General features: G+C 37.7%; 1 protein-coding gene across 1 annotated transcript in view; it reads right to left on the bottom strand.

Moving 5' to 3' along the window:
• The window catches only part of LOC101858925 (cilia- and flagella-associated protein 58), a 28,633-nt gene extending 3,748 nt beyond the window's left edge, over positions 1 to 24,885 (bottom strand). The window contains exons 1-15 of the mRNA XM_005093349.3: positions 24,562 to 24,885; positions 18,879 to 19,016; positions 16,468 to 16,683; positions 14,386 to 14,561; positions 13,703 to 13,862; positions 12,611 to 12,805; positions 11,344 to 11,481; positions 10,542 to 10,701; positions 9,096 to 9,178; positions 6,585 to 6,776; positions 6,004 to 6,165; positions 4,399 to 4,480; positions 3,177 to 3,382; positions 2,249 to 2,472; positions 425 to 530 (exon numbers count right to left, since the gene is read on the bottom strand). Coding sequence (XP_005093406.1) covers positions 425 to 530; positions 2,249 to 2,472; positions 3,177 to 3,382; positions 4,399 to 4,480; positions 6,004 to 6,165; positions 6,585 to 6,776; positions 9,096 to 9,178; positions 10,542 to 10,701; positions 11,344 to 11,481; positions 12,611 to 12,805; positions 13,703 to 13,862; positions 14,386 to 14,561; positions 16,468 to 16,683; positions 18,879 to 19,016; positions 24,562 to 24,684 — 2,361 coding nt within the window. The 5' untranslated portion in view covers positions 24,685 to 24,885. The remainder of the gene's footprint in view (positions 1 to 424; positions 531 to 2,248; positions 2,473 to 3,176; positions 3,383 to 4,398; positions 4,481 to 6,003; positions 6,166 to 6,584; positions 6,777 to 9,095; positions 9,179 to 10,541; positions 10,702 to 11,343; positions 11,482 to 12,610; positions 12,806 to 13,702; positions 13,863 to 14,385; positions 14,562 to 16,467; positions 16,684 to 18,878; positions 19,017 to 24,561) is intronic.
• Between the last annotated feature and the right edge of the window lie 259 nt (positions 24,886 to 25,144).

The following is a 25,144-nucleotide window of genomic DNA, read 5'->3' as shown; positions in this document are numbered from 1 at the left end:
CTATTGTTGACTCGAAAACTAGGGTTCAAATTTGTGTGCAACAATTTTCAGAACTATGAAGGCAGCTCAATGAAGACATGAAGGGCTGAATATACCTCAAAGTAAAAGTGATTAGACAGACGCTACAAGAAGTGAAAAGCTAGGATTCGAAAACTGAAATGGAAACAGCACATTTTCAGAACTAATTAAAAGCGTACTGAACTATACAGCTAACATGTGCACATTTTATATAACCTTTGGCCGGCCTATAGCAAAAACGGTTAGAGAAGAAATTTGTAAGTTAAACAAACTCATTTTTGACCAATCGTCAGATATTTTCTTGTTATTGAGAATTTAAAGATCTCTAAAAGAGGGTCGGCAATATCCAACAAGTTTTCTCAGATCACCTCAAGTGTTTTAAAAGGCACCAAACAGTGAGTCCTACCTTCAGGTGTCGCCACTTGTGAACGGGCATTGGGGCTTGATCCTCAAGAGCCTTGCAGCGAGCCTTGAAATTTACCAGCTGTTGATTAGCAAGACCCAACTTTGACCTGGAATAGAGATTCACCTCTTCTTGTGCCTTGATTCTGTTTAGTTTAGTTTTAGTAGAGGTTTTACGACGCTCGCAACTGCATAAGGTCATATGAGCGCCAAGGAGTGGATGTCAACAGAGAAGTCCTTACAGGGAATCAGACTTACTCTGCTCACCTCTCTAGCTTCAACAGTACAAAGTCTGCCTCGACTATCAAGGCACTCCGGAAATAGCCGGTCACAAGAGTGTGACAAACATACAAATGAAGTAGAGGGGAAAAAAACCATAGTAAGGATTAGTAAAGAAAAAGCAGCAGTTCCCTGTTGCAATTCAGGCACAGTTATGAGCATGATATTGATGAATCAGTCCATTTACAATTATAATTTTACTGTGCATAAAAACAGGTTAATGTCCCCCCTTTGGAAATGGCCTAAAGACACTTCAGTCAGTAGCACCACCCTGGAGGGTAGAGCCTTGATTCATTAGCACAAGGACATATTAAGTAGAGAAAAGCGGTGAAATATGTTTTATGTTGGTGCAAATCACAAGAGTAGTACAGGTGTCTGTGAAGTAGCAGTTTCGCCATTGCAAGCAGAAGACATGAGTTCAGTTCCCAAATGGAGAGGTTTTTTAATCAGGTACCTTCATCTGTCTGCTGGGAAGGTGTATCCCTCTCAACCCAAGTTGGCTCTCACAGGCTGAGTCTAAGCAGCCTGCCTCTTAAATGATCAAAATTGGTCAATCAGGAGGCTAAATATCAGCTACCATAATTGAGGCTTCACAAATTAAGTATGCTGAAGCCAAAAGAGAAGCCTGCAAGCTCCACACATCCACAAGTGAGACATACAACATCTGAGTCTAAATTTTAAAAATCTTTTAAGACAAATTTAATGACATCATTTTTATGTCAGTAGATTCATGTTCCGTACAATGTAATGTAAATGACTATATATCCATTTATGTACTTTGCGAATTGCATTGTGTATATTATTTCATTATATATGTGTATGTACTCATTTCGTAACGATGTGTAAGCGTGCGCGTGTGAAAAGCAAGTAGGTATGTGTGTGTGTGTTTTTTTGGGTATGTGTGTGTGTGTGTGTGAGTGTGTGTGTGCGAGTGCGTGTGTGTGCCTGTGTGTGTCGCGTGCGTGAATATTGTTCGTACATGCATTTATGTAAAGCGCCTAGAGCTGTGTTTACACGAGAGAGGGCGCTGTAGATATGATCTTCATATTCATTATTATTATAAGTGGAAATGAAGCTTTTAAATATCAAAATGTAGACAACTCTTCTCTGCCAAACTTAGTTTTATAGCCCATAGCAAAATGTTTAACGTTCGTGAATATCACAAGGTCTTTGAATTCATTTAACTAAAATCTGACCTTGAAAGTGTTACTGCATAAAACTTTTTTTTTTCTCCCACACTAGAAATCTTTCATATGTTAGCGAGGTACAGTCAAACTTGCCTAAGAAGTCCATATATCTTCGAGGAGAAAAGTGGTCGTCATAAACAGGTGAACGTCTTGACTATTGAAAAAAAATGCTAGGGGGGGAGGAGTAGTGGTCATTTGCACAAGAGATTATCTTGGACACATGGCCTTCAGATCAGGTTTGTCTGTCCCCACAATTACTATAATGATATCCCTCCTCACTTCGAGGGTTTCCATTAATCTTTTGAGGTGCTCATTTTCACTTTGAAAAAGTTTATAATCACTTTGTCAGCATCTGCACTTACTTCAAATTATCTATGTTCTCTAGTTTGTGCATCACTCCGTCCTTCTGCCGCCACAAGTTTGCATTCTGGAGGTGCAGAAACCCGATCTCCCGGATGCGCTCATTGTACAGGCGATCGCCCATCTGCATAATGTCTCCCAAAATGTCGTGCTTCTGTTTTAGCATGGAGATTTCTTGTTTGTTCCTCACGCACTGGGCACCCAGGATGTTTCTCTGACACGTCAGCTGTGGGAAGTGGATCAACATTTTGGGTATGAGAAATAGGAGGGACGATGACTGGATGAATTCTGTGGGGTCTTGCTGGCAGCCTCAAAGGTCTACAATACAAGATTGAATGGCTTCAAGGCAAGAGGAAGACCAAACAAAAGATGGATCAACGAAATTAAAGAGACTTTCCGAAGCAGTACAATGACAATCCAAAAGGCAACACACTTAGACCACATCTGACCATCGTATCTCCCTATCTCCCCTTCACACCTTGTGGTACAAGAGGACAAAAAAAAGTGAAAAGTAAGTACCAGTAACCTTAAAGAGGTTTTTAAAAAAAATCAATCTTCAAATTTTTTTTGTAACGGCACAAGGTACATTTGAGCCAACCAGGTATACAGGATGGGCACTCTTGCAATTAAACCACACACCCATGCACACACACACTTACACACACACATCTTCCCCTCCCCTCCGTCCCACTCCACTCCCTTTCTGAAAAAAATTCTCCAGCTCGTACTGATCACCAAACTACACCATGCGGGGGGGGGGGGGGGGGGGGGGGTGAACCTCTCAAAATGTTTATTTCGCGGATAACATTGAACACATAATCTATTGATACATTGATAACCCTCTCAGCTGTCTAACCACCTGCCATCAACAAGACCTCTTGGAAAGGTGGTCCTACGAAAATGCTAGGAACAAATAGTTTCTTCAGAGACCTCTTCTATGTAGATATTTTGCCTCTCGATCTGGCCCCTCTGACGTTCCATCATCTTCTCCACATAGCGCAGTTCTTTGTACATATCCCGCACTTGGTCCTTGCGTTTCTTGCCCTCCACCCGCTCAATGACAAGCTCATTGTGGGCCTCGTTCAGCTCATCCTTCAGCTTTGTATACTTGTCAGACAAATGACTCAGCTGTTGTTCTTCAAACAAAAATAAATTCAAACAATCCAATCAATCAATCAATCAAAAATAAATAAATAAATAAACGGACTTTATTGATTTCTGTTACGAAATCTGGTTGCCATCTCTCTCTCTCTCTCTCTCTCTCTCTCTCTCTCTCTCTCTCTCTCTCTCTCTCTCTCTCTCTCTCTCTCCTCTCTCTCTTGCTCTCTCTCTCTCTCTCTCATGCTCTCTCTCTCCCTCTCTCTCATGCACACACGCACGCATGTACGCACGCGCGCACACACACACACACACACACACACACACACACACACACACACACACACACACACACACACACGCACTACAAACATGCCATTGCTGGTCTCCACTGTGCAGCACCCTGGGCTTTTTTTTTCTTTCTTTAAATAAATAAATAGATAAGCAGATAAGTTGAGAACAGATCAAATGAGGATGAGGAATAATAGATAATACAGGAAGCAAAACACCCGAAAACAGCATGGGAAATAAATGAATGGGTAGAGAACAAGAGAGAGAGGAAGGGGGAGTCGAGGGGCACACACGCACACTAAAAGAGAGAGAGAGACAGACAGAGAGAGAGAGAGTGAGTGACAGAGAGAGAGAGAGAGAGAGTAGAGAGACAGACAGACAGGCAGAGGGAGAGAAAAATCCAGAGAGATAAATTAAAAGAGGGGGGGGGGGGATAGAAACCTGTATGAAAACACAACATTCACATCTTACTTTGATCAGAGCCCTGTTGTTTTTCTTTAACAAACAATAATATTCAACCTCTCAATATCTTAAAAGAATGACTGCTTATCCAATTGCATCATAATTATATAAAGCTAATAGTTTCAAAGGTGAAAAGGCCAGCACATAAGGGGAAATTTTTCAACAATAACACTAAAAAAAGGAAAAAGGAGTTGAGAGGCAATGCGAGAGTCAGGGATGGAAATTCTCTCCCACTGAAAAACCAAATGATGAGGAAAATTTGCAGCATCTACTTAATACAAACAAAAAGCAATACGCTCACCTTTGTTTAGAATATCTTCTGAAAGAGATTTTGTCTGCTTTCCAATGTTGACATTTGCTTGGGAAAGGTCCGAGTTCAGTAGCTGAAACAAAAAAAAATGATAACTTGATAATTCTGTCAAAGCTCAAAAGGTAAAATTTCCAAAAGTTAAGGACTTAAGGGAAATATGCCAAGTTTTGACACAGGTTTTCATATATGCATAAACACACACACACACACACACACACACACACACACACACACACACACACACACACACACACACACACACACAAACACACACACACACAAACACAAATTCACAATACAGTCACCCAGTCATGTTTGAGCCAGCATGCTCAAGCAAACCAGCATAATATTCATTATCAGCCAGCTGTTCAGATGTACTAAAGCCCAGAGTATTGAATTTTTTTATAACTCCAGTTTCTTAAGTAATCTGTTGTATTGGATGAATATGCCCATGAAATATTTGGTCAAAATGTAAACGGTAAATGTTGAAAAATGCTAGAAAAGTTACGTAATGTAGGTGCTATCTTTACAGAATTAAAAAAATTCCTTTTTCTTCTCTCCTGAAAATTTTTTCTGGGCTTAGAATACTTAAACAACATGACGATGTTATATGCCTAGCCCAATCCAAAAGAAACGATGCTATCTCTGATCTGGTCTAAGAATGTGTTTTCGAGATGCTGGCCATTTTCTTTTCTTGTTCTTTTTCAGTAGTCTAAAAATTGAGAATAGAAATAGAAAAATCAAAGTTTAGTTTGCTTAATAAGAATGAAAACGTTTTACATTTCACAAGATTTGGAAAACAATTGTTGATCTAATGTAAAAATGGCACCTTTTTGCCGAGACACATCGTTAGATTTCTTAATTACTGTCTTAATCAATGTAAAGTTAGTAAAAACGGTAGAGAAAGGGCGTGGGAAGAGAAAAAAAAGAGAGATCAAGACAGAGAAAGAAAGAGAGAAAGGGGGAGGGAATTTTAAAGAATTACTGCTGGAATTATGTTTTTTGTATCATCGAAAAGCGCACTGATAACTTTCCAAGTGAAAATACGCTATTGGAACATATTTATTAATCACTATTATAGTGTTGGTTTCATCTTCCACCGCTCCAATGAGTTATAAGGTGGGCAACCATCCATCCGGCTCTGTAGCAGTACATTCTTTTTCGGTCATCCCATTTCAAAAGGTGGATGCACTGTACAGTGTGTACAATATGGTGACATTGATAAGTATTAGCTTACCAAAGCCATGAGATTAGCAACGTAGACTGTAGTAGACAGCTGTTTATCCCAAAAAGTGAAAGTTGAAGCCTCTCTTGGGATTGTCAAAATACAGAAGCAATGAAATATTCAAAAAGCTAAAGCTGTAGTCTATGTATATATGTGAAATTGCGGTGAAATCAAATTTTCATCAATTTTTTTTTGGCTCAACACTTTTATGTCCATTTTAAAATAAAATTTTGGAGTGGATTTTACTGAGAAACATAGCCTTCAAAATGTTCTCAATGTCCTTTGTGCTCACAGCACAGCATAAAAATAAAGTAAAAACAAAGTAAACATGATACCTACATTTTATTTCTATACAAAAAGTAAAAAGTCACCTCTGTTTTACGAAGCATGCTGTTGATGTTATCCCGTTGACTCAAAGCATACACCAGGTTTTCTTTCATCTGTTTCAGTTGATGTTCAACCTCCGCTCTGTGTTGCTGAGCCATGAATGCCACAATTTCTTTTGTATGAAGCTCGTCATTCAGTCTGGCGATCTGTCCACAGATATTAACTCAGTTTCATGTCTAAAGACAAAAATTTTAAAATGACTTAAATACACATAGCCTTAATTAAAATTGAATGTTACATGTCACTCAGGAACTTGCTGTCTAACAGAATTTTCAAATTCTTAAAGTAACTAGCAGATAGGCAGGTAGGCCCATTACCCGTTATATCTGAACAGCTCTTCGACACATTAAATTTACTTGCTATTTAATCACACTATCATTAGCAATGGTAAAATTTCAAGAGAAACATGGACAAATATATTATTATAAATAGAAAATACTCACTTCCAGATGAAAAAGCTGTTCAATTTCAAGGACCTCTTGCTTGTGACACATTCGAAAAAGTTTAAATTTTCCATTCCCAGATAGTGAAATGGAAAGTCACAAGAAACTTTTATGTCACCCACCTCGCAGGACTGCTGGTTGATGCGGCCAAACAGTTTGTCTTTTTCAAAAGTCAGAGACTGAAGGTTTTCATAAATATTCTTGGTGTTTTCTTGGGCTGTGGCCAAGTCTGACAGCAATGACCTATTCATGTCTGACTCAATCTTGAGAGAGCTATCAATTTTTTCCTTCTGTTTCAATAACTTGGTATTCACCTGCCAGAACAAAAGTAAAGTTAAAACAAATATTTGATTTTTTGTTTAATACAAAGGAGTCCACTAACCAAAATTGCCAAACTGCCACATTTTCTTCAGTTAAGCTGTGCTTTTGATTTAGAGAAACTGCTCAAAAAGCAATAAATCTCGACAGTGAACAGATGGAAATGTCATGCTTGCAGCAAGTTTCACTTTTTGAGAGTTGTTTTTTTTCTCATGTACCTCTTTCAGTGACTGCAATTTAAAAAGCAGACTGTACACATTGTGCTTTCTCTTTGACATTGTCAGCTTGCTTAATCTGCCACACAGTCACACAGAGTAGACAAAAGCTAGTAGATCAGCATACTGTAGGCCTACTGTACTGTGTTTTGCGTTAGGATTTGTGGGCTATGAGAGATGTGAGAAGCACAGTGCCAGTGATGTCATGAAACACACCACATGCCATCACAGGCTTATGTACAGGCGCTGTTCGTCCATAGAGCACGGTCGTGCAATGCCGCCCAAAATTTTGTATTGTTCTATTTCGTAAAAGACCCACAATAATAAAATAAAAGAAGCCAGAAACAAACACTAGCCAAATATTATATCAAAACAAGGTCCTCAGTGGCGCCACAACTGTCATTTCTGTGTCTATAATGCCGTAAAACATCTACTAAGGCATGCCAAATTCCACGAGTTTTAGCTTAACATAATAGGATATTCAACAGTGTAACCTGACCTATAAATCGCTCTTGAGGAAAACCCAAGCGATGACGACACTCGTAGTGAGTTTGTTGGTATATTAATATTAATAAGACGGCACATCTCATATGTGCTCCAGCCGAATAGTGCCGAAACAGAGCCCACAATAGACAGTCTAAAAATAAATGCGATAGACCGTGCGCTATTCTTTGCCAATATTATGTGAGCCCCGGAGCAATCCAGCGGAGTGCTCAAGTGAATTGTGATTGGTTCATTGTCTGTCTTGCCACTATTTTAAGTCATAAAGTGACTCTAGGGAGGTGAACGTGGCCGTTCTACGAGTTGTGCCTTTGAATGGTTTTGTAGTGGAGTGGTGAAAGTTATTACTTAAGTGTTCAGTTCCAATACAGGATGAACAAAATTGATGTTTAGCGAACAAACAAATTTAGTACTAGAAATCAAAGCGGTATATAAAAAGAATAAAAATAAAGGACGAGGTCCTCCCTCACCAACACAAAGATCCTAAAATTATACACCGTCTCATTTACTATGCCCTTGACTATCTTCAGCATGAGATAGCTTAATTGTGCACGTCCACTTTTTAGCCCCACGAGCTCAACAGCTCAACACATGTACATTCGCTATCCTTGGGTCACTTCACAGTCCGTAGGCTTATTGATGTGTGTAATAAACAAAGGCAAACAGTTCACTGGCAATGCCTTTCTCTGAACTGCTATTTATATAAAGGCATTCTTTTGTTTTTCTTCCGTTTCTCTATCTTGAAGCACTTAAGACTTGATGAACTGTATTATCTGAGGACTGCTGGTGAAGATTTAGACAATATACATGTATAGGTGTTCTTAAAATTCTTTACGGTTTAGAAAAAGAAACATTTCAGCTTATCTATGATTTTCTCCCAAAGACAAAAAAAAAGGAAAAATTCACGGATTCATCTTCTTTCATTTTACTGCTCTTTTTGGGACTATCCATGTTCAGTTTAAGTGACTCCACACTGTATTTTGTTCTTTTAAGGGGGAAAAGTAGGGTAGGCCTATACAGGCACAAAAGGAGAGAGGGGGGGGGGGAAAGAGAGAAAGGATGGGCAGGGAGGAAGTAGAAAGACAAGAAAAAAAGTTGCTTATAAATATAATAAACTTTAGTCTAGTCAGCAAAAAGGGTACTTTTGAAAACAGCACAGGGCTGCCTGTCAGGCAAGGGATGATTTTACTATGTTTGTAGATAAAACGGCCATGTCCATAAAAGATCTTGCAGTCAGTTGCTCCCTAACCGCCTGGCAGGGGTATGAGAGAAATAAAACAAAAAATCTTAATAATAAAAGCTGGGAAACATTAAAGATAGATTGTTACACTGACCATTGGATTAGACCATGCAGTCTCAAAATCAAGTTGAACATCACAATCAAAACAATCAACTTTTTAAAAAATATATCAACTGCAATTCGTGCTAAATTGATGCATCTGCAAGGGTTCTGATAAGAATGATGATCAGTGACATAACAGCCTACATGGTCATTGCTTAAGAGAGAGTCCAGCAGAGAGGAACTTAATATGTTTCTATCAGGGTGAGACACTTTCTATAACAACACTGAAGTAAGGACAATAGAGTACAAGATCTCACCTTTTCCGAGCTCTCAATCTGACTCGCGGCTTTTTTCAACTGTTTTGTAACAATTTCCAAATGTTTCTCAGACGCGGCAATGTCTGAGGACAGAATCCCAAAATATGTCCATTTCATAAAAGTGAACATAACAGGGCAAACCTGAGCTCTTTCTGTTCCTAAGGGGTTTCCATGTCTGAGCTACACCAGTGAGTAGTCAATGTTGCAAGAGGCCTGTTATCACATTACATTTATCGCATAAAGTAGACATGTTGATATCAAATGGAAGACAAAATAATAAAATACAAAAATACTACGTAAAAAAAAAATACTGTCAAAATTGTCTTAGTCAGCCATCCACTGTTAATGAGAAAAGGGTTTGTCTTAGACAGATGGAAGTCTTGGACAGTGTCAATATAGGCTAATATAGAAAAAGTGCAAAGAAGAGAAGTGGGTAGTGGTCATTTGTACCAGTGATTGCCTTGGACAGGTGGCCATTAGAGCAGGTTCAACTTACATGGAGAGGGTGCTTCTTGCACTAGAGATAATGGCAAGTCCACATTTTATCGTAGATTGACACAAAAAGAGTGAGTCCTTTCTATGAACCTGAGTACATGTCTGAACTCACACTACCTCTATCCTTCTGTACACTGAACAGAGTCATCAGCATCATCTATGCTTTCTCACTCTGGATCAGGGTATAGGCCACGAACACTTTCCACCTTTCCCTATCCTGGGCTAGCCTCCTGATGTTTTACTGAACAGAGTGCAGTGATGTAAATCTAACAGTCAACCCAAAGGAGCTTTTAGATTTAGGGGGATAGGGCTCAAGAGATCGCTTTGTTTCAAAGGTGTTCTTATATCCCCATCAACACAATTTAGATCATTTAGGAATCAGATTTTGACCCTGCCTGTCAGGGCCAAACTGGGATGAGAGGGATACAACATCCCTTCAGAAAGACCAAGATACTCTATAAAATTTCTTGAAGCTTTTAACATATTGTGTCTCAGCCCAGGGGCCCAACGGTATTTAACTTCAACAGCAACAACAAAAGCAATGATGAAATCAAGCAAAATGCCTTGCCACATAAATAACCAATTCTTTGTGGCAATAAGTTAACTTGAACAAAGACAAAAAAGGAAACTGCACCAATACAAAGGAATAATCTTTCCATTTTAAAAGTACATATGAATTTGCTTGTTTATGGTAGCACTTTCACTCAAGAGTTTCAAAATGAATACATGGAAAACAAAAAGTTTTGTTTTTTACAAAATGATACATGAATATAATACCCACCAATGACAAGCAAATAGAAAGACACAAAGAAGGCAAAAACTAAATAACTGTACAAAAGAAATGCGAAAACATCAAGCATTTCCAAAAGAACATTTCCGTAACTTTCTTCCATAAAATAATCAAAGAAAAGATTGAATACAAAGCATGTAAGACTCATTTGTGGAACCTACTGGCCTCAAGGGTTCTTATTTCATTCTTTTCTGTTTTGCGATTTTCGTCACATTCTGTTAAATTATGCTGTGTTTTGGAGAGTTTTTCAGACAGCATTTCATTCTTCTTGACAAAGGACATCAGCCGAAAATCTTTGTCTTGTAACTCTTTAGTCTTTGCCTGAAATAAGTTAATATGATATGGAGAAGATTCATACTGTGTGAAACAAGAAAGACCGATTAAAAAAGATTGTAAGAATAAGATGGATTCAAAGATGTGCAGGCTTGTGTCTGTGGTGCAGCATTTAGGTGCTTGCCATCACGCACAGAAGATATGAGTTCCATTCCAGTGTGGAGAGGGTTTTAATCGAATATCTCCATCTCCGCTCTAGACCATGAGATCTTTCTCAGCCTGGGTCAAGTAGCCCCTGTACGTGATTTGAATTGTGCCGATAAAGGATTCAGACATTTACAATGAGATTTTTTTAACCTTTTTTCTCAAAATGTGCAGTTTACTGAGACCAGACCAATAAATATAAGAAAGTTCACTTTACTCAGAATTTTTTTTAAAAATCAAATCCTCAGCTTTAATCATACTGTTTGGATTAAAGTCCCAGGATCTCACATCTCTCCCCCCCCCCCCCCACCCCCTCCCCTTTCCCTTCTAAAATGGTTAAATCAATTAAAAATTAGCTCAGAGGATTGGGGGAATGGATGTGGATTGGGGGGGGGGGTGGGTGGGAATGCAGTAGAAATATAATATCAGAAAATATACAGTTGATTTAAAAGAGCAAATATACAAAGTGATTTTCTCTCCACTTACCATAAGTTCTCTCTCCCTCTCTTGCATATTCAAGGTCATTTCTCCAAGCTGATCCAGTAGCTCCTTGTTTTTCATAGTAAGCTTTAAGTATTTTTGCTCTGAGCTGATCAATTCTTGAGTTTTGCTGGCCGCAAGCTCCTGCACAGAGAGACACTACTTTAAAATGATGCAACAATGCCGGAAAAGGGCAATTTTCAATAAATAACTCCTTTGGAAGGCTGATTAATGAGGAATAGACATGACAAAATAAGGTATATTTTCAAAAATGTAAAGAAAGAATAAGAACATTATTCATTTCTAACCACTGAGAAAAGGTTTTGTTTTGTGTGGATGTCCTAGAACAGAGGAAAAACTAGTAGAAGACCATGTTGTATACATTGCACTTTACACATTTACTAAAACTACTTTTCCTGTAAAGAGACTTAGATCTAAAGAAAACAAATAGTTGCCTTTCCTTCTCCGCATACTAAAAGAAGTAATGGGTCTAGAATTAAATGGCTCCATTCTGATGAAACTTTCCTCTCTCAGTTCCATATTTTAGACTAGATTGAAATGGCTCCATTTTGATGGTATAATCTTACCTGTCTCAGTTCCATATTCTAGACTATCTTGACAAAAATTGTAAACTCCATCAGTCTGTTATGGGTGGAGTCGTGCACTGCTATGAAGTCTGCAAGCCATATCTTATTATATTTTTATAGTCCAAGCTTAATCAATGAGTTTTCAAAGATGGACAGAAAAGAAACCTTCATGCCATTCATAGATTTGTACAACAGTAAAACCTGCCTGAACATTCCAACATGCTCATGAAATCTTGTCTCTTCAAATAGCATGTGCAAGCTTTGTGAATATCTGTAATAGTGTTGCAGGAAGAGAGGCCTAGTGTAGTCCGAGAGCATTTGTGTGCATTTGTTGGGAATGTCGTATGAGGAATTAAGAAAATGAAGAAACATTTTTTTATAATAAAAAGAGAGTCTTTTTGTCAGTTCCAGACACACTTCATTTGTCACAGCATCACTTCAGCCCACATGCCTTTTCTTTCCTTGAACTAAAATTTAGAATCAACAATTTCTAATTATTTGAAAGTTATTCTCCTAGAGTCTAGGTGGTCAGCATTCTTGCCATTGCTATATTGTCTTATCTGTAGAGCCAGTTAGTTCGTCTTCAACATTTTTTTCTTTCTTAACTAACAAAACAACACTTTGCGAAAATGTACCATTAGGTGCCAGCAACTTCATTTCCTTACATACTGACAGTATTTTCCTACCTTCTCCTTGCGGAACTGGCTGAGGTACTTGGAACTCTCAAACTTGAAGTCTGTTGCCATTTCCTCCGCCTTCTTCAGCCTCTTCTTCCAGCCTGCAACATCTGCCTCAAGCTTTGCCTTGTCCCCTTCAAGTCGGAACTTAGCCCTCTCCAGACGAAATGTATACTGTTGGGCTTCTTCTAGTCGGGTCTTGTCCTGAGAATACACAGGTAATATACCGCTGTCAAGAAACAGTACTGTCATTTTGTAATACCAGATATTTGAAATAAATTTTATTGCAATTTATCTTTAATCAATGGTATTAGTTGCATGTAATGGTACAATGTATTTATGAAATATTTAACCAAAATTCAAATTCAAAATTTTGGAAAAGGCAAGTAAAGATACATAATTGCAAAATAACTGAAACAAGGTTTTCTTTTTTTCTCTCCTGAAAAATTTCACATTTTGAACAGTTGAACAACTAGCCAACAATATGCTCAACATAATGTTTTTTAGGAGATGCCTGAAACATTTTATTTTGTCACAATCAGATAAAAACATCTAGACTAGTGGGATATTCACTGACAACAGTAGCATTTTGGTCCGATGATATCCAATGTGTAAAGTTCATGAGCAACGTAATAACAGTTGTTATGTAGTATAATGAAATCAGAAGACATTAGGTAAAATATCAATTAACATTCTTGAAAAAGAGAAGAAACTAAAATCAAGCATGTCTCAGACTTATGACCCATGATTCATAAACCTTGTCCATGTATGATTAAACACTTTGAATCAATGACTCGCATTCACCTAAAGTAATACTCAGTACAATAATATCAAAATGGACTAGCTAAGAACATTCTAAAGGGGAACTACCAACTATATAACAGGTGTGAGTGATATACCCAAAATGCGTAAAAGATCATATCTCAGTTTATGAATTGAGAAAGAGTTGAAGAAATTTTGCAATTGGCAGCAGACGATTCGACCAATTTTCAGAACAAAGGCCATGCTAGCCTACATTACATTCATTTTAAAAAAGTAAATCTCAAATATTAACATCTCTTCTGCCTCCTGAAATTAATCAATGTTTTGAAAATAACTCACTTCTTCAGACTGAAGTTTGAGCCTGGATTTTTGGGTTTTCAAATCATTGATTTCATTTTCTTGTTTTTGATCTTTCTCTTTCATTCGTGATAAGACTTCATTGTTCCGCATTTCTTGTCCATCTTTATCCTCTTTAAGGTCAGCAATTATTTCCTCCATGCTGAAAAACATTTCATATGTGAGGCAGTGTGGTGAAATCAGGCGCTCCTCAAAATAATGAAATTGAAGAAATTGGCATTTTCCCACCAGTTTGGCTATTTTTATCTAATTGAGGGGGGAGGCTCAACATATTTTATGTCTATAAAAGAACGCATTTCCATGTAGATTTTACTGAAAAACATTGATTAAAGGCAACAAAAAAAAGTAAGTTTTCAGTACTGGCTGTCAAGCTATGGAAATAACCAAACTTTGGCTGCCATTTTCTCGTTAAGTTAACCTCTGAAAAAAGGTGACCTCCACCTCCTTCAATTGCAAATATCTCGACTTCTATTCATGATAAATGGGAATTTTTTCACCGAAGGCAAGACAAATGAACATGGTTTAAGATGTTACCAATAACTCCATATGCCCAAAAATTTACGAGCACCAGATTCCACAGCGTTGTGACACATTTAATAAACAATTCTGAAACAATGAACATGTGATATAAAAACAGTAGACCTTGAAAAGACACAAATACATACGCTTTCCTCTCCGCAGCAGCTTTTTCTGATAACCTCTGCAGTTCTTCCAAGCCCATTCCTTCCTCTACTAGTTGTGTCAGAGTATTGATTTCTTCTTTCATAGAGGAAACAGCATCTTTTGCTTTCATTTCTCTGTCATGAAGAATATCAACCATTCCCCAAGCATCTTGAACTTGCTGAGAAAAATAATTTTTAAAATGTTTCTGTAATCTTATTAGATAGAAAATTACTTTTACTGGTGCCCAATAATTTATTTAAAAATTGCGTTGATACTTTAAAAAATGCTAACATCTCAAGAACTTTTAAAGATTTTGAGACAGCCATATTTCATTCATTTTGAAACAAATATATATTTCATTTATATAAAAGAGCTGTGAGTCAAAGGAAAAAGATTCTTTTTATTTGATATGTTGCCGAAAGTGTCTTAGAAAGTTACCAGGGATCAGGCTCACCAACGAGGAAATGTGTTAAGGAAAACAAGACAGACCCCAGTCAGAGATGAAGTAGGAAGAAGGAGGTGGCGATGGATTGGACATACTCTCAGGAAGTCAGGCAGCTGCATAACAAAGAAACTGTTGGATTGAAATCCACAGGATAAAAGATCAAGGAGAAGACCACGTGGAACCTGGAGAAGAATCACAATAATTGATGTACAGAAAAGTGGGAAGACATGGAATAACATCAAGTAGGCTTGCTCAGGATACAGAAAAGTGAAAAGTGTTTGTGGCCTATACCCTGATGCAGGGTGAGAAAGGCAATCATGATGTTGCCCAAGAACCACCTTACTTCAGCTCCACAATATTCACTCTAGTCAAGATGATGTAGACAGTCAGTCAAGGTCAGAACAATCCCCTTTTACCAGGAAGAAAAACTAAGGGAAAAAAAACACTATTAGGAGGTAAATGAAACAGATCACATGAGAGTGACAACAAACTTTTTGCACTATGGTGTATTCTATCATGAATAGCTCCTGGAGCTTTTATTATTAGTTGGGTTGTTTTTTTTTGTTTCTTGGGGGTTGGGGGGGGGAGTGGGGAGGAAGGGGGGGGGGGGCCTGTCAACCAACTGCTCACCAGAAAAAAGTGCAACCCCTTTCATGTTTTAGTTTTGGTAAGAGTTTTACTGCATTCACAATTGCATAAGGTCATACGAGCATGCGGGACTCATTACTCAATTTCCGTTTGGTAGGAAATAATTTTTAATTTTGCTCGGGTGGAGGCCCAAGCCTACTCTCTTATTGGTATTGGACCACCAAGGGATCTTTAATGTGCGCAACTTGCATATGGGACTTCCAAGATTTTTCACCTTTATCTGAGAAGGCTAGGTGTTAGATCTTACCTATCCTAAGATCAGGTGTGTTGTTGAAAGACAGCTGTAAGAAGGAACCAAGGAGTAGCAGTGGACAGGCTACAGAAAGAGTCGGGAGCCAAGAGGAAGGGGCAAAGGGAGTGGGGGGAACGGGGAAGAAAGTTGAGACAAAAGCAGACGACAGAACATGATTAGAAAGCGGGTAAAGAGATGAATGGAACAAATTTTGGAGAAGAAAATTTTCTGTCGCTGTCAGGTTTCGAATCTGAGACCTATTGAATGAGAGACGAACATCCTACCCTTTAACCATGAAAGCCCCCAACCCCCTCTGATGGCTGCCAGATATTTGGACGGTATCACTGGTAGGTCCCATTTATTTGCCATCTCCCTGTAGCCATTTTTGCTTTTCCAAACACAAAAAAGGTCGTTATTGAGCTAATGTGTTTCTTTTTTCCTCAAAATCAAATGGAGGCAAAACATATTAATATTTCTTTTCTTTTTCTTAACTCTAGACACTGGACTAAAGGCTCTTCCCTTAAAATAAAACAAAGTTGTGTTTTGGCATTAGTATGAGTTTCATGGCATTTGCAACACAGATAGGTCAAATAAGTGATGAAGATTAGAGGTGTTAATAGAAAGTAACATACAAAGAAAAGAAGGAGAAGAGATAAGAACAATAGATATTTAATAGGAGAGAAGGAACAAGCCACACCACGGCCCCCACAAATCACCCATTGCATTCAACTAAGAACAAAATATGGCACAAACTCTTACTCTGTTCAAGGTGGCAATCATTCCACGGTCCTCCTGAGACAGATGGATAGCCAAATTGACTTTCTCTGTGTTGTTCTTGATTTCGCTTGCTAAACTTGAACATCTCAGCTGCCACGTTTTAAGTTCCTTATGACTGCTTTTCAAAGCCTCGTATAACTTCTCATATTCTTCCAAAAATCTTTCTGCTGATTTGTCACCTCGGAACTCTTCAATGACCTGAAATCAATCATGCAAAAAAAAAGATATAAAATATTCAGGTGGTATATCAGAGAACGCTTTTTTTTCTCATTAACCTTAGCATGATAAAGAGAAGACAAGATCATCATCACCATTATCATCATTGTAAATAACAAGGAATAAAAAAGGGTTGAGACTTGTAGAATTTCCACTTTTTTATGCTCCACAACAAACAAATAAGATGCTGATGAAGATGGTAATGATGAAGGGAAGGTGAAAGAAAGCACAAACAATAATACGTAGTGGAACATCCAAATACATTAGCATCCTTAAAATCCTCTCCATACATATCTTCAATGTAATCACTTATATCATTTTATCATCAGCACCCCACCCTTGGCACTAACCCTGCTACGGCTACTTTTCTATCACAATCTTAACAAAATTATAAACACGTCATAAAATAACCTCCACCTAAGATCCCATCGTTTATAATCGCTGTTCACTTAAGATCCAGCAGTTTTATGATCTAACAGAATTTTTATCAACACAAAATTCATCCCTGAGATCCCACTCTGAAGGACTACTTTCAGATATAATTTTTGAATAAAAACCCAGTGGAGCATAACTTATCAACCAAGCAGTGAAAATTTGTGGATCATAAGAAAATTTGTGATCATTGTACAGCCCATTGCATCACAGATCATCCACTCTCATGAATGGGATCACATGTCTGTTGTAAATCTCGATGACAGGGTACAATGTTTGCCCCATATGAGATCACACTGAGGTGTGAACCCGTCAAGGCCTTTATTTTCACAAAGCATCGTCCTGGGGGCTCTCATGGTCTAGAGGTATAGTGTTCGCCTCTCTTTCAATAGGTCCTGAGTTCGTAACCTGATAGTGACAGAAAATGTTCTTCTTTAACTACAAAATTTTCTAATTTCACCTCCTATCCTGCTCTCTGACCACGTTCTGTCGTCCGCTTTTGTATTCACTTTCTGCCCCATCCCCTCCACCCTTTGCCCCCCTCCTCTAGGCTCCTGGCTTTCTACTGTCCTTCTGCTGTTACTCCTTGGCTCCTTCTTACTGCCTTTCAGTAACACCCCTGATCTTACAGTAAATAAGATCTAACACCTAACCTTCTCAAATGTAGGTTAAAAAATCTCGGAGGTACTCTATGCATGTTACACACATTAAAGATCCCTTGGTGGTCCTAAAATCGATAAAAGTAGGTTTCAGCCACCACCCAGGCATTATTCAAAACTAATTCATACCAAACTGAAAATGCTTAATGTGTCCTGAGTGCTCATATGACCTTATGCAGTTGCCAGCGCCGTGAAAACACTTAACAAGAAGAAAAAAACAACATCGCCCTCGCATTTGAACCCTCTACCTGAACTTACATCACACGCTGGGTGGATAGGGCCTACAAGGCCAAATCAGAGAAGATCACATCAAACTGAACTCGTCTGCGCTTTTGCTTCCCTGACCATCGCAGCCATCTTTCATTTCTTTATCCAAATTTGCCGGAATGACTGGGTTTTAATTGGTGTGGTCTCAATTCATACAATGGTATGTTTCAAAATTAACGGGGCACTTGGTCAGAGATGGAAAACTATAATAATATACATTTTGGAAAGGTTCAGGGGAGGAGCAATGGAATCTTTGTAGATCTTGACACCAAAAAATTGGATGTCTCATAACATTGTGATTGACCATCAAATTTAATTCACTGAAGTCATGCATTTTGTACGTTTGAAGACGCATTGTTTTGGGGTACTTAAAAAAAAGAGGAATAACTTCCTTAATTGATCTAGATATTAAAATTCTGCTTCCTTCACCGGAAAGTTAAAAAGAGAGGCAACAACATATACATGCTATGAAATATGCAAATTCGTGTTTCTCATTTGTGTCTAATGATTCAAAACAAGCAGCATTATTAAATTGCCTTCGGTCTGCTGCTGATCGGACATATGTGCCCACTATCTCAACAAAGAGTTAACCACTCTTTGCTCGCCATTAAGTAATAACCCTTCCTGGGGTCAAGGCAGTCCATTTAAAAGTAAGATCGACTGTTGACCCGACTATGATTCACTGTAGATTCTTCCCCTGATGAATCAGTTAACATCCCATTCATCTGAAACTGGGAAAATAAAGCATAACAGCATAGTAGATTTTTATTTATATCTAAAAGATTCTTAATACTTTAAAACATAATTCATTTAACATACTGCAGAGAATGTGTTCTGGATGTCCTCCATTGTTTTGAGTTCATTTGGCAATTCCGCATCCTCAAAAGTGAGCTCACGGATGGAAGTATCTGATGTATCTTTGCTTTTGAATTCAACATTTTTGGGGGTCCCACGTCCCTGGAGAACATTGTAAATGAACATGATGCAAGCTGAGGTTAGTAAAAGATAAAACAAAACCTAGTAATTCAAATTTCAAACATATATTATAGACATAAAATCTCATAGTTTTGAGTTTCTTTCAACTATTTCTATTTTGGCCATTTTGTTCTCTAACAAATCAGAGACTAATACAAAAGGTTTTTTTAATGATTCAGGTGACTTATTGACGTTATGCAAAATTTTTAAAAACAATTGTTACATGGTCTAACTATAAAGTGAAGTTCAATAGTTTCAAATATCATGGACAATCTTATATTGCAATAGTAGAGAAGAGGTACAGGTATGGAACCTAAAGAATTAATGCCTGTGTCAGCAGTACATAATTAACTTGCTTTTAAGTTTGAATTAAGGAGTTGGCTGCAGAATTAGGAAAGCATATTTATCCACAATATTTAGCTCATGCATGATCTATTAAAAGTTTTCTAAGGTATCTAAAAAAAAATCCACATTGTGATTCAGCATCTGGACTAAATGTAGTCGAGCCATAAAGTTTGTATGATAGGCCAGTTTTATCTGCAGTACATTCGGTGGCAAAGTGTCTATATAATTAAATAATCACTGCTTCCGTTCCTAATTTTGGAACATCGTTGCAGTCAAATTCACCCATAGACGTAGGCCTATAAATTAAATGTAAATAGAATTATCTGATGTTCACAATGAACAGCAGCTTCATGCCTCATTCAAAGTTTTTTCATTGCCAAATAAATACCCTGTTCAACTGAGATTTGTCATCAGGAATATCACTGGAGAAAGTTAAAAGACTTCAATTAACTGTCCAAAACAAAGCTGCACATTTAGTTTTACGGAAAAGAAAGCAAGACTCTGCTAAACCTCTTTTTGCATTGGCTTCCTGTTGAGAAAAGGATTGTGTACAAGTTGGCCTTCATATGTCACAAATGTTTGAATGATAATGCACCATCATATAATTATCAAATCTGTTAAGACTGTACATTCCAACTCGCAGTTTAAGGTCATCAGCTGAAAAAAAGAAATTTATTTTACCATCTATGAAACTTAAAACAATGGGTGAAGAGGGCATTTGAATACCAAGGCCCCAAGATCTGGAATGCTTCACCAAGTACCAATTAAAGAGAGATCAAATCTTTTGATTCATTCAAATGTCAGCTGAAGTCATTTCTGTTTTTAAATTAATAAGATGAATATTTGGAGTACTTTTCTTTAGTCAAAACGCAACGTTTTATGACTGTTGTACGTTGTAGGCCTACTATTGTAAAGCGCTCAGAGCCTGTGTACTTAAATCGGGGAAGAGCGCTATGTAAATGTCATTTATTATTATTAGTAGTAAGCCTACATTTGAACCTGGCCAGCTTTAGATGACACAAATCATGAGCAGAGAGTAGATTTATAAAAGTATAGATCTAGTCACTACATCTAGCTGGTAGTTGTTGTTTTGGTTTTTTTCAGTGGTTAAGCATGCTGTTTAGGCCTAATTATAAAGTACTAAAATTATATTGTGCACAGCACTCTGTCTTGTATGGTATAATTTCTTTTTTTTAAAAACAAACTGATCCTTTTAAACTTAGGCCGGCACTATTTCTCAGAACGTTCGGGAAAATAAAGCTAGGCACTATTTCTCTGAACGTTCGGGAAAATAAAGCTGGGCACTATTTCTCTGAACACTCTGAAATCACATCCTTTCCCGCAAATTTCAGATATTATATAGATCTATAATTATAGTAAAGGCGTAGGCCTACCAAAGATTGTTTGTATACAATATGGTTCAATCGGTTCAAAAAATGTCTGTAGTAAATATTTATATATAAAGAAATGCTACAGTTCCAAACAGTTTTTCGCTAGAGATATGACGTGTTGCCTATGAAGGGTGCTGCTCTTAAACTTAATGTGTTGTGTTCACTCGTGTGCTGTCTAGATCTAGATCTAGATCTACGGAGGGTTATTGATAACGACACATTGAACTAGCATCTGCGTTTGTCGCGGCCGCAACCAATCAATCGTGGCTCGATTTTTTGGGCATTTTTTGGTCCCCGAATCGGGTAATAAAAGTCAAATAAAAAAAAAAGAAAAGGAAAGAAACCAAACCTCTTTACTTTTGAAAGAAAGTTCACCTAGCTTCACTTCGTCTCTTTCTCACTTGTTGTCAACATGTTGATTTGTTGAATACGTTACATGCAGCAACTTTTATTTTTCCCTCTTTGTGGTGTTTTATTTTGTTAGTATGTATTTTTTTCTTTCTTGTTATTGTTCTGATGTGTTGTTTTTCTATCAAATTTTTTGGGTGGGGAAAAAAGTGGGGGGGGGGGGGGGATTTTGTATAGTGTAACGTCATTTAATTTGATGTTCCTACCTTCATTAGATTCTAAATATATATACATGTGTATATACAGATTTAATTGTGTTATATTAGAGCGTACGTTCCACCAAAAACGATTACATTTACTGACACTGGCAGGCCCCTTAATGTGTGTGATTCCGTAATTTACATGTAATATCCTGTACTTTGTTTTAAAATTACGCACATTTAGGGTTAAAACAGCCAATCTTCTTTGGACAGGTGGACTCACGCCCTTATTTGTTAATTTTTGTGGTTGTCTATGGGCTGTTCTAATTTTGATTTCATTCGGTTGTGAAACCTTTATTTTCATGTTTTTACACTCATTTAAATATCTCTAGACTAGCTCTTGAAAATTGAAATTGATATAGACCTAAAAATTTGCTCCTCTGTGTGTGTGTGTGTGTGTGTGTGTGTGTGTGTGTGTGTGTGTGTGTGTGTGTGTGTGTGTGCGTGTGTGTGTGTGCGTATTATGTCTTTGGCCCAGAACGAGATATTCATTCTTTCATTCAAACTATTTGCAAGCGTATTTCATATCAAGTATGCATTTTTATACAGTAAAGAGATAAGGAAAGTTGATAGCACGGTTATCTTTTTTAAAAATTTCTTGCAACTACGAGACAAGAACGGAAAACTAAAGCTCTCAATATTATTGCCAGGTCTCGTTATCTGAGAAACTCATTATTGGTCAATTTTCCCATTATTCAACTTTACTGTCTTATTTTGTTCTGCACCAAAACTGCGCTTGTGTTTATATTTACAGACAGACAGACAGACAGACAGACAGACAGACAGACAGACAGACAGACAGACAGCAGACAGACAGACAGACAGACACAGAGATTTTAGATCAGTTCCTACACTCAATTCATTCTTTTGTTTCAGCCTCATAATCGTCTCTTTCAATGACATTTTCTGATGCTGATGCTAGCGTCTAATCAACGAGATGAGAATGCTGTTTCGGCCCTACCCCAGTTTCAACAGTTATCGAGCTCAGAAAATGCTTTTTGAACACCTTTTCAAAATACTTTGATGCCCTAGCCTCAATTTCTCAAGATTACCCCAGCCTATTGCAATGGCATCCACATTCTTCAGCACATCACATGACAGTTCGAACATTGATAGGCACTAGTGGTGTAGGCATAGTGATGAAACATATCGTGAGAGTGATAATAGGGAAGAGGAACCTTTAGATGAGGATGAACTTGCTCCTCACCCCATTGCCAAAAAGAAAATTTCACCAATGAAGAAAGATAAAGAAGTAGGTGACAATGACGGGTATGCGTTTTTTATTCTGCCTTTGAGAACCCACCATCAAATAAAGTTTCAGCAAAATTTACAAGGAAGTGCAAAAGCTATGGAGGCTGAAACAATATTCACAAAATCAGCGCAACACTGAGGTTTAGTAGAGCAGGATGCTGTGTGACGGAGATGCCAAATCTCATCAGATGCTCAATTTTTTATGGCATTTATGACTTTGAAATTGTAAAAGATGACTACACACATCGAATTAACAAAAGCATATTCAATGCCCTTCAGAGCTTCCAAAACACCAACAACGAAGAGCTGAACAGAAAACTAATGAAGATTGAAAAACAGAGCAGTTACAAATGCCTCACAAAACCTGGACGTAACAGTTACTTGTGCTCATTAGTTTTAATTTTGTTTTTGTTCTGGAGCTGTTGGTTTCTTACCGAGCTCGAAACCTCTTTTTCACACAGACCCTGTAAGATTTTGAACATCTGTCAGTGAGGAATAGAGGCCACGAAACTGCCATGTGCCCCCAATTCAGACCCTTTGTTTGCAACTCTCTGTGACATTTGAAATGAAATGACTGATAAATATGTCCAAAACTAAATAGAACTGATGCCCAAAGGTTTCGTGCACAACACAAAACCAATGGTTCCTACGCAAAATAACAATGAACACAATTAGGGTTGAGTCGAAGTTTTGTGTGGTATCTGTGATTGCTCTGTTTTCCGTTATGTTTGAAACTATCGTGACAAAATATCGTAATAAAATATAGTTTATTGCAAAGACACAATTCTCCATTCATTGGGCATTCAATATATCGCCATTTGATCAATATTGATACTCTTCAATAAATGTGAAAAGACAATTTTACGTTTCTTTGATTTCGCACAATTTTGCCAAGCCTTATTTTTTTTAAGGTCAATTTTGAGTGACAATATCTCGGGCGTCTCTTAAAATAGATTAAATATTAATGTGTCAGACGATGAAGAATTTATTTAGCTTTAAATTGGAATGCTGCATGAGTGGGTAATGAAAGGTTTTAACACGATGACTGGGTGATTACATTTTCAAGTTTCTTTTGGACACCACTGTATAACGGACTACATTTACTATTTACAGTAAGTTTTGCACCTCCTAACTTTTAGGAGTTTTCTCTCAAATTGGGCTCTTTCACAGGGGAGTGGGGGGGGGGGGCACAAAAATCTATCATGCGAAAAGCTGTTAATATATCCTCATAATTTTCGATGTACTGATAGATGAAACATTATTCTAGTGTGATAAGTAGTGACGTCAAAAAAAAATCTTGAATAATTGATTTTATTATAAATTTAATCCGTTGTTTGGATCTCAGATTTTTTGTGGTCAAAATATTCCCATATTTAGGACCTCGATTCTGGAAAAGTTTTTCCTCCTAGATCTACATCAAAAATGCCAAGTCCATCCTCTAAAACAGCCACGGAAGGCTGCAAAACCACTTATTGCAACATTTAAAACCATTTATAACCTTATGATAGATTTTTTAGAAATGTGTGCATTTTCTATATATGATTATGATATTCCAACATGGCAGGCGTTACCTTCTTAGCAACACAAAAGAATTGTCAAAATTTTACTTCATGACTTAATTATCCACTCTTTTTATATTGATGCTAACCAATAATGCTACCACATTTGTAAGCTTAGTTTCTTGTTCTTAACGAATTTCAAAATTTCCCCCTCATCATGCCCTGAACAGAGCCTGCAAACTGCATTCAGGGCGCCGTGAACGTAGCCTGCCAATTACATTCACGGCGCCGTGAACCTAGCCTGCAGACTACGGCGCCGTGAACGTAGCCACTGCGTATATGATAAGTTCAGTAGGTTCAATTCACAGATTTAATTCTAGATCTAGTGTCTTGTAAACTAGCCTACAGTGTACCACTGAAAGTGTTGACTTACTGATAGTGAAACTGCAGCCGATGCCAATTGTTCCTCGTGTGTTGCACCGTCGGCGACAGCACCAAGGCGTCCAAGGTCAGCATTATTTGTTGTTCCTGACTCAGATGTTCTCTTGTCTGACATTTTAAGAGACAACTAGAATCTAGAACCTAGTTTTAGATCTCGGTCTAGATCTAAATCTACTTGTATAGAATAGAGATGGAAACTTAGAATTTAGAAGTGTACGGACGCTTGATGAATGATGTCCGTACTTCGCGCCGATGAAAATGGCAAAATGGCTCACTTATTTTGTTACCATGACGACAGATCCGGTTTTATTTTTTTAAATTCTCAAGTTTTAACTTGACACAGGAAACAACGAAAATAAGAATTCTGGACAACTTTTGCTGAAATCGCCGCCCCCATGTACAAAATGAGACCAATAGATCATAAAACAAAATATCAAGGCATTTTCCCCCGCTGCCAGTTAAGCCAGTTGACTGATTCGAGATTATGAACCTGCGAAATGTAGCCTACAAGTTAACTCCTACAATCTTTGTGTTTGTGTGTGTGTAAGCGTGTGTGTGCGTTTATTAAACGTGTG

The sequence above is a fragment of the Aplysia californica genome, unplaced genomic scaffold, assembly GCF_000002075.1.
Source record: "Aplysia californica isolate F4 #8 unplaced genomic scaffold, AplCal3.0 scaffold00062, whole genome shotgun sequence".
Lineage (NCBI taxonomy): Eukaryota > Metazoa > Mollusca > Gastropoda > Aplysiida > Aplysiidae > Aplysia > Aplysia californica.
The sequence above is the reverse complement of the archived record's forward strand: the minus strand, read 5'-3'. Positions and strand labels throughout refer to the sequence as shown.